Source organism: Augochlora pura, chromosome 6 (assembly GCF_028453695.1).
Source record: "Augochlora pura isolate Apur16 chromosome 6, APUR_v2.2.1, whole genome shotgun sequence".
In the NCBI taxonomy this organism is placed as follows: Eukaryota; Metazoa; Arthropoda; class Insecta; order Hymenoptera; family Halictidae; genus Augochlora; species Augochlora pura.
The window spans coordinates 8,442,956-8,459,413 of NC_135777.1; the positions used below are offsets into that span (position 1 = coordinate 8,442,956).

Sequence of the window (16,458 nt, forward strand, 5' to 3'; positions counted from 1 at the left end):
ATGGCAAAAACTCGTAACTGTCGTGTATAGAACTACATATGCTCAAACTTGTTTTTATGCGACTTTTTCTTATGCGGTAAATGAAAAAATTTTCTATCAAATACATACATACACAAAAAGTGTATAATAGAAAGTAAGAAATGTAAATATTACTTTGTGGTAAGGTTGTCCAAATGTCTCGATCAAAATGATTAGACATATATAGATATATATATTAAATTAGCTAGTTTTATTGCGTTCATATGCATACTTATATCTCGTGTGAGTAGTTTCTTCAAGTGACAAAAGTGATTTTGAACCAGTTTATCGTACGAAAATTCGAGTTGTTGACTACTATTAGTAGTCTTACAAAAAATATTTAATCAAAAAGAAACCAGTAAAGTTGTTATTTACAAATATTATAAAACATTTAAATGTATGTATGTTTAAAAAATTTTCCGGATGTAGGAAAACTATGTGCATAATATGCCCTGCATATGTAAATGAAATATTAAAAACTACAAATTCACTTTTGTATTAACACATAGAAACTTTTTTTTAGTTGACGAAACTATTTTTTACGGCTACTCCTGATATTATGAAATGTTTTTTGTGCGTTTTTTATACGGTTCCTAATCACCACGTAAAAACAAGTTTGAAGGTACCTTCCTATGGAAGTCGAAAACAGAATTTCTGTTCTAAATTCTGACTTCCTATCTTAAATTTAAATTCAAAAACTGAGAATAACTGAGAGAAAGAATTGATAAGATCAATTGATAAATAGCCAACACATAATCAAAAATATGTATCATATGTTGTACACGGCGTGCGTAAAGTGTTAAATGCTCTTTGTACCAAAATTCATGTTAATCTGTGTAGGTTACATGTCAACCTAGATTTAACAACAAAGTTTCGCACTTGTTTTGATTCACAGCCCCTTTACCAAAGTGTTCCATGTTTAGCACTCTTCTAGAAGGACCACTCTCATTTATTAATGAGAGTGGAACTCTTTTATATCTTTCTTCAAATTGAACTAAATAACTTTTAAAATTTTCTAAGAAGTTGATAGAACCAACTTACTGAACAACGCGTGCACGGAATCTTGGAAGCAATCTGTAATATTTTCTCTGCGATTCTGGTTAGTTTCAACTTTTTTTTTAAATTTCTCTTACATTGCATTCAATAAACTGGTTCTTCGAACGTCTAAAAGAACCTCAGGCTGATTGGTTCAATTTTAGAAAAATTATTTCCTTTGGCCCTTTTACTGCGGAATATTAAAAGAAACCTATAGCCATATGTACTCCTATCCATGAGTTACAGGGCACTTATAAAATAGTAATTATGACAATCATATAGGTTGGTGCAGAACGAATAATTTTCGTAAAATACGTAAATGTTCGGTGACTTATAGACGAAATGTACGCTATATGTTACAGGTGCTGTTCACATTTAATATTTAAATTATAAAAGAATGCAAATATAGAAACATGTGCAATTTTTTAATTTTACAAAATTAAATTTAAAAAAATTAAGAAATAAGTAAGAATTATATTTGATCATCGAACCAAAAATAGAAACAAATCCTGAAAATCGGGGCATATGAATGTTCTGTAACTGGGCTCGGAATTAGCTAGCACACAATATGAAGATTGTAAAGGTTACGCCTTCTAACACCCGTCGCGCGTCTCACTCTCGGTGGTCGCCCCTTTTAGCGCGGAGTACTTCAGACGCACGTGCCTGTTGCTTTATAAATGTGTGTAGCATTTAGACAATCATCGGGGATTGAGATAATGTAATAATAACGTCTAATTCAAATTACGGATTATGAAACACTAAATGTGTAAAACAATTGGCTCATGAAGCGACCGATAATTTGCACAATTCTCTGTATTATTACAGGTGGCGACGATGTGCAACAATTGTGCGACGCTGGGGAAGAGGAGTTTTTGGAAATTATGGCTCTGGTCGGTATGGCAAGCAAACCCCTTCATGTCAGAAGACTTCAAAAAGCTCTACAAGAATGGCTAACAAATCCTTGTAAAATATTACAAAATATCAAATTTGCCGATTTGGTGCACATAAAATTACCGATTGCGCGTAATCTGTTTTTAGTTTGAAATCAGGCATATCAGATTGATTACGGTTGTTAATTCAGCTATGGTGAAATGATTACAATCAATTTGGCAAAAATTTTACTGATACTTCAGTTTACGGAAAAACAATGTTTGCCAGAAGGATTTTCCGTGACTCAAAATTTTGCAAGGTTCACAATGTTTTCACCATTTTAGTGTTACTTTTTTGTAATTTTTAAAGGCTCTTTGCTTCGATTTTGCTGAAATTTTGAGAACATGTCCTTTTTAGATAAATACAACGTTCGATGACCTAATCCAAACACTAACCCAATTACAAAAGTATGAAAAAAACTCTTAAGACCTTATGTAATTTTAACAGCCAAATATATAATATCAAGCGATACTCGCGTTTTATGAACAACATCTATTTTGAATTTAGGATTAAATAATATAAATAATAATTAACTATAAGTCACCAAAAATTCTTCTCGTAAACATTTTTCTCATCTAAAAAGTATCCTGATTTCAGAATTTTAACAAAATGAAAGCATATAGTTTTTCAAAATTACACGGAACATTACTAAATTACTAAAAACATGTATTGCACACTTTTAGCCATAAACTTCGAGTCATAAAAAAATCTTTTGACAAACATTGTTTACATATGAATATATAAAGTAGTATAATAAAGTCAATTTCTTGACAACATCAACAAGGAATTATGTTTTCAGTATTTAACGCGCATTTGAGAGTTTCTTTTCCATCGATCATTTTACGAAAACCGAAAACAAATGTATTATATCCTGCTTTGTGCTGTATTTCTGAAACTTTTTGTTAAATAGAGATTTGAACTTTCTTGACAACTTTCTTGACCTGTTAGCAATCAGTACAGAGCACTATAACTTACCAAAATTGTACGTGCGGACGTATGTGAAAGATCAGAACTATAATCAACTTTTACTATTATTTAAGTCTTTGATATGTAATATTGTTTTCGGAGAAAAATGTTCCTAGTACTTTGGAAAATCCTAATCTGCTTAGGGTTAATAACAAACGTTTTTTCCTCGTTTATACTTACAGCTACAATTTTATATGCACCAAATTAAATATTATTACTTGTATCGTGTAGTACCCAGGCTAGACACAGTAAATTTATTCGTAAAATTATCCGTTATCAACGCCAGACTCATTAACGCGATAATAATAACATGACCAGCTTAAACTTTCATATTTCAACATTTGGCGTAACAATTGGAAAATAACAATACTAACCACGGCATCAAAGATAATTGCTTCTCATACAAATGAAAAGATATGGCAAGATATATTCTCCTATTGATCCTTGTATAAAGTACGAAAATTGAACTTTCCCTTTTTGGCGCAAGCGAAAGATATTTTTATAATTTGCTTTCAAAATTGTGTGGGCCAATTAACGAAAATTACGAAATGACAGAACAATTAATGCAACCCGATATAGTTCGAAACTATAAGCTTGAAAATTTCAAAAGCTTTTTTCTCAGAACCGTTCTTTTTAAAACTATTGTACAGGACATCTCAACACTAATTAACTTCTTTAAATAAAGCTTACTTTTCTGTTATATGTTCCTTTATCTTATAAGCAAATATAATCTTCAGATCGAAGATTATATGTTCGATCTGAACTTACTCTTTGCTTATAATATTTTTAACCCTTTCGTTACAAGCATCGACTATGATCGGCGTCCATGCGACGACCTGTATACCTGGGGCGCAGACTATAGTATAGCAAAATAATTATACTGTACCTATAGAGTATATTTTGATTCTATTTACCGGTATTGGATTAATCCTGTTAAAAAAATATTTTAAATGCACATAATATATTCTGAAGTTTGGAATAAGTTTTTCCTGTTTTTTTTTTTATTCAATAGTGTAATATTTGTACAGTACAAAAGTAACATAATACAAAATTTTTCTTGAATCATTACAAGGAATTGGAAAAGAGCGACTATTGATATAATTTTACAGTTTAGAGATTATCTTTTTAAAAGTTTAGAAATATTTATTTGAAAATTTTGTTCGAAGCTTTGCTTAAAATTCGTTCCATAAAACGTTTTTGCACACTTCTTAGAATATTACGGCGAAATTCAAGAAGGATTCTCTTTTCAAACGTATATTAATTTATAATACAGTTAATAGAAATATTTAATATAAATATTTTTATGCATATTATATGTATATATGGATAAAATGTACTTATTATTATGTTGCTTATATAATACGACGAAACATTTGTTATATAACCCTTAAAAAACTGTAAATGCAAGAGAATGCCAAGATTGCGTTGAATGATGTAAGTGCGAACACCGAAGACTGTCGACGTGCAATGTGTACACTTTTGGACGCGATGACCCGTTGAGTAGCATTATTTCGCGGAGCGGACTGCAGTGACGAAAGGATTAAATCAATAGATCTGTTTATATATCAGAGCAAAATCATTTTCGACGAAAACGTACAACTTGCTCAGCTTTTTATAATTTCTGTTAGAAACAAGTATAACTTATATAACACAATAAAACGAAATTAAACGTGATAAGTTTCTTAACGCTAGAACTACCAAATCAGTTGAAAGAATTAGTTTTTGATTTCTCCTGTTACAACATTTGATATTGTAAAAATGTTTCTATGAGAAACTTTTACTTAAACTTCTCCATTCAAGCAAATATTATAACAAAACTCGTACAAATAAGTCTAAATAAATCGAATCTCGTCTCTCGGTTATAAAATAACGATATATGTGTATCAGACATGCCAATCAGAATTAGTAATTCCAGTGTTAACAAAATAAGTAATAATCTATATACCTATAATATCTATGAAATGTTAATTTTTAACCGTAAATAATTACCTATAGCAACTAGATATGTATCCGATAAAATTCATTCGATTTTGTTTGGAAAATTGATCATCCTAAAAAATCAATTTGTGTGTATATGTATACCTAACTTTGACGAGTTTCCTGTGTCTCACCGGGAGACTACGATCCGTCATCGAAGCATACTAATTTGTTTCTGTCTCAGCCCTATTCCAAACACCTGTGGTGCCAACGAATACCAACTGTAAGAATCCGCCGACCATAGGATTCGCCTGCGCAAGTCCCAGACCTCAAGTGCAAAATCTTCAAGGGTTCGCGACAACATCGCAGACGCAAACTCCAACGCCTTATGTCTCGTCGCACGTGTCCCTTACACCGTTGCCTTGCAGAAGCACCAGCCCTATAGTGTCGGTGACAAACACAGCACCGGTCGCATCAACCACTTTTCGACAGAGTCCCAGCCCCAACGCGCCCCTACCCTATACAACTGCCCATAGCCCCGGAATATTACAGGTACGCTACATGTGATAATTAACAATAGAGGGCCTTCCAAAAGTTACTCAAAATCGGAAAATAAGGATTTCCTGAGGTCATTTGAGATATCTTTTTCCTGAACGCACATGCAATCTGCGACTTTATGTATTATACATGATATTAACGGAAAACACTGACCAATGAAAGGCGGGCTCGGCTGGCGCAAAGAATCCGTGGATTGCATTTGCGCTTACGATAAAGTTATTTCAAATTGAGGAATCTATAATTTTCTGCAAGAAACGTAATATTTTGACACTTTGTATGTATCGAGAGCGGATAGGAAATCCCGCCTGTGCAGTAAAACTAGACACGTTGGTTCTGCAATGATTGAAAAACACACTTTCCATTATATTGTTTTGTATAAAAGTACAATTACAATGAAATTTAATCTAATATTCATTGTTTTCCATACCATTTCAGCTCTTATTGTTATCATATTTACATTTTTATTCTAATGTCAGAAACAGCTATATACATAATAATTTCTGAACTGAAAACTAGATTCATTACTAAATATATTTTTTTGTGATACTTTCCATATTCAAACGTTACCTATTCCTTTTGTATTATTAAGAATTTCAGCGATTCTTATATTATTCACAAAAATATGGTTAATCATTACTTTGATGTTTTTAAGAGCTTTTGTCTGCGATGGTACGAAATCAGTCGAAGTAGCCCTTTTGTTACTGCGGAATATAATATGTGGAATACAAGATATTATTCAAAAATTAATTATACACTATATTCGTCGTGTGAGTATAACGCATGTTCTATAAGTGTCTATGCGGAAATAAGTTAATGTCAGAACACCGAACCAATTTAAAATTACTTTCTTCTTCATTGAAGGCGAGGATTGTGTGTTACTACATGCATATAGAAGAACATACACGTGTACAGAGTGTTCGAAAAGTCACTCGCAATCTATAATCTCTAGAATTCCTTATTTCCCGATTGCGAATGATTTTTATGATACACTGTATATGTTTCTTTTATGTGAAGGGCCACAATACTGTTCGTACGTAAGCAATCGCCCTTAAGATCATATCCATTGTTGAAGCTACAATTTACGATCAACACTGTTTGTTGAAAACTTAAAGAATAGTAGTTGTGTAGTAAAAGTGACTCTAAGCATGTATTTATTTATACGTGATTAAAATTCCGAGTTAATACCTATAATTAGGTTTTGAATTATTACTTCATTCAACATGAAAAACACAATTTTGAGGAAAACATGTTCAAAGGTTGAAGTGTACGTTGTACCGAATGCAGACCGCAATATATTAATGGGTGAACTATGACTAGTTTCTCGAATTTTGTAATTCCGTTTCGGGTCCCTTTCGTTTTTGTAATACGGTAACGAAGATCGACGGAAATCATTTTTGTAGTGAATCACCAATAGTGATCGATAGCTGAGACAGTGGAGCAGCTAGTAAAAAGAGGAATAAAAACACAAAGATGCCTCATTGTTGTCGCAGGACTGCACATTGAACTACTAGGGTTATTCATATAACGGAGACGAAGGATCACATTTTTTTTTTAAATTTGGAATATAATTGTTAATTTACAATAACAACTACATCCTATACCATTTCCACTTGATGTCTCATTGTTAGATCTATCAATATTGGTTATTATTAAGAATTGCTTCCAATGATCAACCACGATTTCGATTCAAAAGTCAACTTCTCTGGAAGCAATTATATTTTTGTTTTTACTTTGCATTACACCAAGTTAAGAATATCTTGTGATTTTTCTTTGCTCTATTTCGTCTAATAAAAAGTATCTTCTGATGATTTCGTATTATTGCTTGTGGTCGAAAACTTATCACCAGTAACGTTTAGACATTAACTTTTAACCAGCATTCGGAACCGAATTTTTCCAAAACTTTACACCACGTAAGCATTGGGAGTCAACGTATAAATTTCGAATTGATTTTAAAAATATTGATCACTGCATGACTCATACAGAGATCCGTTTTTATTAGGTAGGAACTTGCGAATCATCGTGTGGCAGTGGCACGACACCTAGTCCCGGGGGTGGCGGTGGTGCACCTGCCAGCCCACCTCAACCAACTCCGACTCTACTACAGTCACAGATACAGAGACTAGCTGAAGCAGCCGAAAGACTTGCTGCTACGATTCGTCCAGTCGATCCGAAACCTCATAACATCAAAAAGAAGATTTGTAAAAATTTAGAGGTAAACCGTTATCATAAAAAAAATTACCAAAATTTATATTTATTTCCACGAATATTCAATATTGTGTCAATGTTGTTTCCAATCTTAAAAACATTTGTGAAACGCACTTCTTGGAATTGTTCTCAAATAATTCAGCGATTTTGCCTTTGTTTCTTCTTAAATCGTAAAAAAGTGTCCTTTCATAGTTTTTATTATCTTGGGAAATGGAACTAGAATTTTTTATCAAATGTTTACGAACGAGTAGCGAAGCAGTGCGCAATCAATTTTGGAACTGTGATTGCCATCACTTCATAACACGCCAGTATACACTCATTAGTGAAAGTTTATTAACGTGTGAAGATCTGACGTAACCATAATACACGGTGTCAATATAAATTACTTCGCATGAGTCGTATGATAAACAGTGAGAACCTTTTAAAACACAATAACGTTTTTAAGACTGAACTAAACGACTTGAATATTTTTTAGCTGATAGAGGGATTAGTCTAGACGATTATTACAAAGCTTCTCTTTTAATTTTACTATTACTTGGAATGACAAAACAGATAAAAGACGAAACGCTATAACGAAATCGATTTGATAGTAGATTTGATTATCTTATACGCGTGTTAAAAATTTGATCTAACTCGCTTAACTAACGATTTCTTACAGCTTTAATTTGTTATAACTCGTAACAATGTCAACCGATTTCGATAAAATTTTTAACATGCATACATATAAATTACCGAAATCTACGAGATTTTTTAAATTGTCGATATAAGCGCAGAAAAAAAAATCAAAATACCAGTTTCTCATTTTCGTTTTTGTCATTCCAAGCACAGTAATAGAACCTACTCCGGTACACTTCCAGGCTACAGCTTAATCAATTAGCGAGAGTTGATATAGAAATTTTTTTTGCTCTGATTGTAGTATATTGAGTAAGAAAAGCGTGCAGGAGTAGGTCCTATTACTGCAGTAGCAAAATTTTGAAAAAATGTATTTTAATCATTGTTCAGTAAGTTAATCCTTCTAACATCTCCGTTAAGTTCTCGATCATTTTTAAAGACAAGTCACAGGCGCTTGGTTTTTTCATGACAAACTCGCTAAATGCCTTCTCGCACACTTAATTGCACTTGAATTTATTTTTAACACAGAATTTGTCATTTTCGCAATTAACCCCTTCCCTTATGATCCAACTGTGCGGGCCAAAAGCGACACCAAGATCGGTCGCGTGCAGGGACATAAACAAGCTTGGCTCAGCATTCGAAACTGTACAAATCGCAAACTTCCTATGATTTGTATATACTACTTATATATAACTTTGCAAGATGTTTGATAAATAATTACGGTTAGTTGATTATTAAACAAAAAAAGATTTATTGTTGCAAATTGAATAATCCATTAATAATAACATTTTTATTTTAATACAAAAATTTAGTAATCTTTGATAGTATGATATCTCTCAAAACATGGTACATGTAATGCAATTTTACACTTTTTGCATTCCCACGTTGTCTCACTGCGTTTTTTATGCTTTGTGCAAACTGCACATCTTCGTTTTGGGTGTTGGTTCGACGGCGTTGGATCTATATGTTTGGGAAAATGACTCCACTGTTGAGCCTGCAATCTTAGTGGTAAATCTCCACTTGACAACTGTCCTTTACGGTTGTAGTCCGGTAATGGTATATTTTCCAATAATAATTCGGCTATTTTGATCTTATATTCTGCATATCCCTGTCTTTTTTCAATATTTATCTTGTTATGCAAAATGAAAGAGTTAAATAAAGCCATATCAAACAGGTAAAAGAAAATTTTGCGATACCCTTTCATACACTTTCTCATCAGAGGAAAGCACGCTAACATTTGATATTGTCGATCAACTCCTATCATCCCTTTGTTGTATTCGACGATACACTTTGGTTTCCAAGTAGGATTGTGTTGCTTTTTGATTTGCACAGTCATTGCTACTGTTGTATGTTTTGTAGATAGAATAAAAACGTCTCGTTTATCTTTCCATTTTGTTGCCAGTAATCCATTGCAGCTTCTCATTTCATATTCCCCTTTTCTTAATTTTGTTTTTAAGAAATCTTTTGGCATATTTTTTCTGTTTGCGTGCACTGTTCCAATGACATTAGTTTGACTGTTGAGTAGAGTTACAAAACGATTTGATGAAGAATACCAATTGTCCAAATATAATGTGTGTCCTTTGTGTAAAATTGGCCTTGATAGTTCTTTGACCACAGTTTCAGATGCATTTTCTGTAGTATGTATTTTATCACGGCCAGTGTATATTTTGAAATTATAGCAGTAACCTGAACTGGACTCACATAATTTATAAACTTTTATACCAAATCTCGCTCTTTTTGACGGATTGTATTGTTTATAGGATAAGCGTCTTTTAAATTTTATTAATGATTCGTCAATTGCAATGTCCTCTTGCATAGTATATATTTCTTGGAATTGTTGATTAAAATAATTTATTACGGATTTTATTTTGCTTAATTTATCACTTCTATTGGCCACCTTATTATTTGCAAAATGCAAAAATCTACTTATTTGTAAAAATCTTCTGTACGGCATCGTTTGTCTAAATATTGGAGTTTCAATAACGGCCCTCTTAGACCAATACATTTGAATTGTAGGTTTCTTCACTTCAGCCGCAATTATACATAGGGCAATATATATTTTTATTTCATCACAGTCAACGGGAAACCAAGCTTCATCAATAATTCTTCTTTTATTTTCATTGTTTATTACTTGTTTCGCGTATAGATTTGTCTCCGTCACAAGATTTTCCCAAAATATACTATTATACATTATATTAAAAACGCCCATTTCCTTTTTGCTTGTACTCAACTGATCTAATGTTGCCTCTTTTATTCCGGGAATTTCCATATATTGCCATATTTTTGGTTGGTTCTCGTTTTTTTCCAGACCCACAACTCAGGTGGGTTGATAATAATCTTCATTATCGGATTCTTCGCTAATCACCAGTTGAGTAATGTCATCACTATTCTCAATTCTAATTTTTCTTTTTGAAGACATCATAATGGGTGATTTTATAATACTTCTTACATACGATGTAACGTCGAATCCGAATGAGAAGTAACCGAACATCGCGCTTTTGGAATGTCTCTGTGACCTATTATATTCATATGTGGGACTGCCGCCCCACCAAGTTTCTGAAATGTTTTGTTTATGTTTCGACCGGTAGACTTACGACGACTCTGAGGCGTCTTATTCGTGTTTGGTCCGATAACCTTGCAACGCCTCTGAGGCGTCATTGTAAGCTAAGGGGTTAAGAGGAGACGATGAATCAAAAGATTCATCTGAACATCGACATATACATATGTCGGGAACTATATAAGGAATAGCGTGCGAAATGAAAAAATTTTGGAATCTTTTTGATCGCACCTCGTACCATAGGCATAGTCTAGATTCTAAAAGAATAATACGCACAACCAAAAGAACTTTATATACCATAGGAAAATTTAATTTTATCTTCCGAAAATAGAAAATAAAAAATTGTGTAATAGATTCTGTGACCTCTTTCATGGCACAATAAGAAATATTTTGAATATGAAAAACCAAGTAATTCTGGACGGCATCCTGATTGGCCAACACGCCAATTAATTTAACACGGTCAATTAATTGACCACACGCGAATGACCCATAAATTTCCCTTTAAGAAAACTCCTCCACCCTATCGAAAGTTATAACACATACCAGCATCCGCCTACCCTTGAAACAATTGAATAGAATAGAATTGAAGATGAACTACTTTCTTGTAAATTTTTTTGATCAATATGAATATTGAAGTAAAAACAAACTTCCGAAATCTCAAAACAAATCATTCCATCATAAAAAAATGTTAAAAACTCTCTCGTTTTCATTAGCAACCAGGAATACCTGTGCAAGTACTTTTATCTGATGCCTATTAACAGAGCATATCGCCAATGACCGATACATCTTTCATGCTTTAAATAAAACAGAAGAATTCTTTCTTGTGCAACAAACTATTTAGCTCAACCAAAGTGACTTAAAATTACTTTAGAACTCCCCCTTTTCAAGAGCTTGCAAATTTTTCGAAGCACTATGTATTTATGTTTTGAATTATACCAAGATTAAGAAATTTTGTTGGGTTGAACCCTGTTGATGTATCTTTTCATCTCTTCTATCCTAGCATTTTCCTCACATTTTTGTTCTTCTTTCCTTGACTGCAGATTTCCTCCCAGATCCATTCCACTTCTTTTAAAATAATCCTCATTATACTAAACCGTTTCGGTAACAATCTTACTCTCTGCTCCCTTCTCGGGTCCTCTTTCCTAGCCCTCTGTACTCCATGTGTACACATCATTGCTGTCCAGCACAAATTCCGACTTCAAACAACCACTGGATGATTTTTATAGAGCAGAGCTGTTCCACCACTTACACGCGAGGACACAGAGCCCTTGTTTGATCGCAGTTTAGAAATTTATTAGATTGTAATGTTCGTCCTGTAGACGCTCAACGCCGCTATACAGGACTCCTTCCGCATATGCCGCCACCCAACTCCTTGCGTAGTAACTTTTCGTGATTGCACTTGTCTAAGGACTCTTGAACTAACTAAGCAACAATATTGTGGCTAATCTAGAAACAATCAACATGGCAACACCCTTTCCCGCCAAAACCATTAAAAATTCGTCAACTTTGAATACGTATAACTTTTGAACCAATTAGTTACACTCTTTAAAACTTGCATTTTCGGTATTTTATAGTCTATGTCTATGTATACCATACAAAATCAAAAAATTGTGATCACCTTAGAAATACTTTACGCACATTTTTGCAAAAACACATTTTTATGTTTTAAACTGGTGGCGTTACAGATATTCAATGTTCGTTTCTGTATTTGGAAAATGACGCTTTTTTCGAGAATCACCCAGTGGTTATTAGAAAACAGAAAAAGATTTTGATTCGTTAAATAGTGAATTATTAATTGTCTCACCGTCCTTCGCGACCCTCGGCTTGTATATACTAGAAAAAGAGAGAATCAGTGGGTTGTTTTAGATGGTAATGGCTATGCCTGACAGCGACCCACGACGAATGGAAGAGATCCGAAAGTACGCAGCAATTTATGGAAGATTCGACTGCAAGAGGAAACCCGAGAAACCACTGACATTGCACGAAGTGTCGGTAAACGAAGCCGCCGCACAGATTTGTAGGTTCGTACCTGCCCTTCTTACTAGAAGGGACGAACTTTTTCCTTTGGCCCGGCGGGTTGTCAGAGATTCTGGGTATCATTATTCAAAAAATCATTAGTAAGTACCTTTACTGGAAGATCAATTCAAACATTCCCTTTACACGCTTTAAACGTTTGCTAACATGTTCACGCTGACTACAATCCAATGATAGACAAAATTGTTACCGCGTATAAAAAAAAATTCAAATGTACCCAGATATCACAAAAGCGTCTTTCAGACGTCCTGATGTCCTATGAATGTCATATAAACGTCTCACGAACATCTTATGTTACAAAGATGGGCGCCCCTGTCTTCTAGGCGTCTAAACAGCATTCGGAGACCGTACGTAGACTGTTTGTAGTTCATTGACACATTTATATTTTATTTATATCTTTATAATATATATAAAATGTTTCAGAAATATGAATAGAAAAATAATATAATTGAGAAAGAAAAAGAAAGTTGCAACTGACGAGACTGAAATCCAGGTTAGTTATGTTCCACAGTCAAGTGTTTAGCCGACGTGAGCCAGTCAATTTTCTTGAAAGTATAATGCATATATTCGAATATAACGTTTATACTAACTAGTCAACTGTTTTGATATTCAATTTTTAAGCCTTTACAATATTTATTTGAATATCGGAAGGTTTAAGTCTCTTAGAAACGTCCGATGAACGTTGTTTTAACGTTTAAAATAAGACACCTTGAACTATAATAAAACACCGTCCATTTTAGATCGTAAGACGTTTAGACTTGAAATGGATGTAAATGGATATCTTTGAGACATCGTGTAGTATCTCGGTACAGTTACAAATAATTTTGAGGAGTGTTATCTTTCTTTCGGGTCAAACGTGAATTTCCTTGCTACTTTGAATCTTTTTGAAACATTGAAGAAATGCACAAAAAATAGAAACATTGTGACGTGCTATTTCTCGATCTCTTGCAAACACAATTTGAAAAGTATAAAATGATTCTCCTGCAAAAGCATTATTATTAGATTCCATTAATATGAAATAAAAAAATTCACACATGAAATGAAACCCTCAGTTCAACAATGATCTGAATAAATATTTATTTAACTCTCTACCATGTGTAATATAACTTTTTTAAAATTCAAAGGAAACATGCTGAACTCAATTTTGTTGATTTACACTAATTTTGTTGGTATAAAAATATATCTGGTACATATTTATTTAAATTCATAGTAAAGGAATGAAAACAATTTTCAAAATAAGGGATGAAGAATATATTTTTTTCATATTTCCGGAATTAAAGAATGTAAGACGGATACATTTTATTTCAATTTTAAAATATGAAATAAATACTATATATTTTAGAAAATATGTAATAATTCTTCCAAATTTTGATTTCACTACACACCTAGGTAACAACACTTAGGAAATGTGTAAAATTCAATTTTATCTCATCCAAAGAAAAGTAATCGCATTTATACATATATATAGTAGATCCAATAATATAATATAATATAATATGGATATAGCATAATAACAACATTCTGCACATTACACTATAAATAATATGCCATAATAACAACATTCTGTACGTTGAAAGTTAATTTTTTAGTTACCAAAGGTGGCAACAAAATTTTTTATTTTATAATTATTTATTTCATAATTAAATAATTTTCAAAATTTATTTTATCAGATAAAAAACTACCGATTTTTAAAAATAGACATTGTTCTGCCGCCGTTACAAGTCTGCACCTTACAAGATATTGGAGAAAACTTGCTTCTCTTTGTCTCCTTTGAAATCTGTTACTAAACAACTGTATGGAAAAGATCAAATACTTTTCAAATATTTATTTTTGAGATAAATTACATAAAAATTGGCGTTTCCAAGCTCTTTTTCTGTCGCTAGCACATTTTTTCAGGTGAAATTTGTCTGTTTGTAACTTAAAAAGTACTTAACTAATATATTCATAAATGAACACAATTAGTGAATTTATTTGTTATATTTTTTAAATAAAAAGCATTATGATTGGTTTAGTAGTGGTGTCTCGTATGTAGTACGAAGAAAGAGTCAAATGTTATTAAAGGGGAAAAGTAAAATGTTATAGTCGATTATTTCTTTCTTTTGTTTTATATTTTGATCATCTCAAGCAAAAGTATTGTAAAAATATTATTTACACGAAAGCATTATAATGTTAAAAGAAATTCTAACAAATGGACATCTTGATTTTACTTTAAGCAGACAGATCAAGGTCATCACCAAATTACTAAATTGTTATAGAAAATACATAAACAGCTAGTGTTTCAGAAAGATCCTAGTGAGGTGAGTGACAGCTAAAGTGACAGCTTTAACACTGCTTTATAAAAATAGGATCTACCAGTTTTTATTACCTTCTGCTTAAACTATTTTTTTCGAAAATGTTTTATTTCTCAGATAATTTTGTATAGTAAATATTTCGCCTGTTCAGCACACCTGTAAAACATTTTTATCGATCGCCACTAATTGAATCACAGACCTGAAAGCCAGAATAACCCTTTAAAATGTCCAAGAATCTAAAGTTTGTATACGTTAGAATAATTCATGTTTAATATACAAAGTGACCCTGGAGTTTCCGGTGAAATTGTAAAAACGTAATCTGCCCAGATAACAGAGGACGTCTTAAAGGCGTCTATTTCAGGTCTGAACGTCTTACAATGTAAAATGCACGTCTTTAAAATATCTTATTTCATATATTAAAGCGTCATTCAGTTTGAAACGTCTTGCAAACGTCTCAGAAAAGATGTCTGGAACAAAACGTTTATAAAACGTGTCAAAGACGTACTGAACTAGGCGTCGTTTTAACATTTTATAATAAAACAGTTAGATGTCGTCGTAAGAATTGTGAATAACAATTTTAAATATTTTTGAAATAGAGGTCCTAATTAAAAAATAAATAAGCTAATTTTCGCCGTTTCTTAATATAACTTTAAAACTCAATACCACAAAAATACTCTAGTTATTTTACGAATTTTGTTGGAGTGTTTGTACAATATTTTTATAGTTTATTTGTAGAAAGTAACTGATCTAAATCTAATCCTGTCAGAGCCTACTTTTCTTCTTTTTTAATTATATGATCTTCCTATCGTTACTTATGTAATCATTACAGCAATATTTCTGAAACATTTAGAACGTATTATAAAATTATGAAGTAGATAAATAAGAAACCTCCAATGAACGGGTTACATACGGCTTTCGTGATATCTGAGTAGAGGTCAAGAAGAGAAAAAATGATATATAGAAATAAAATCAAATATAAACAAATGATAAAAAATGGTTTCTCATTATTTTTAAATGGTCATTTCAAATTGGTATTAAGGGGCATGAGGCTAGAAGGAATCGTTATGCGAGATCTCATGTTTACATTACACTTTGTGTAACTAAATATTCTCGTATAACGATATTAGATCTTGTCAAATTATTATATGCTTATGTATACATACATTTTAAATATAATTTTTATATTAATTTATAATAATTTTTTAAGTCAAGCTCAATTATTTTCAACTTCAAGTTAACATATCTCAGAAACGACAAAAAATATCCTGAGATTGAAATAGTTTCTAATTTGTTATATTATAAGATTCCGAAAAGTTTGCGTATTTCAAATACATT

The 16,458-nt window shown here is 32.3% G+C and overlaps 1 protein-coding gene and 1 long non-coding RNA gene across 6 annotated transcripts in view; one reads left to right on the plus strand and one right to left on the minus strand.

Moving 5' to 3' along the window:
- The window catches only part of Nab (NGFI-A-binding protein homolog), a 62,707-nt gene that overhangs the window by 40,191 nt on the left and 6,058 nt on the right, over window positions 1-16,458 (plus strand). For 3 of the 5 annotated variants that reach the window (XR_013494222.1, XM_078183001.1, XM_078183002.1), the window contains exons 3-6: window positions 1,879-2,016; window positions 5,111-5,418; window positions 7,424-7,636; window positions 12,665-12,819. Coding sequence is in view for 4 of the 5 variants with exons in the window: in XM_078183001.1 (XP_078039127.1) it covers window positions 1,879-2,016; window positions 5,111-5,418; window positions 7,424-7,636; window positions 12,665-12,819 (814 nt within the window). In the remaining variant the exon portion in view is untranslated. Of the gene's footprint in view, window positions 1-1,878; window positions 2,017-5,110; window positions 5,419-7,423; window positions 7,637-12,664; window positions 12,916-16,458 lie in introns of all 5 variants that reach the window. The other 2 variants (XM_078183000.1, XM_078183003.1) reach the window with 2 other exon arrangements.
- LOC144471182 (uncharacterized) overlaps window positions 1-16,458 on the minus strand; it is a 48,279-nt gene that overhangs the window by 18,715 nt on the left and 13,106 nt on the right. The window lies entirely within an intron of this gene.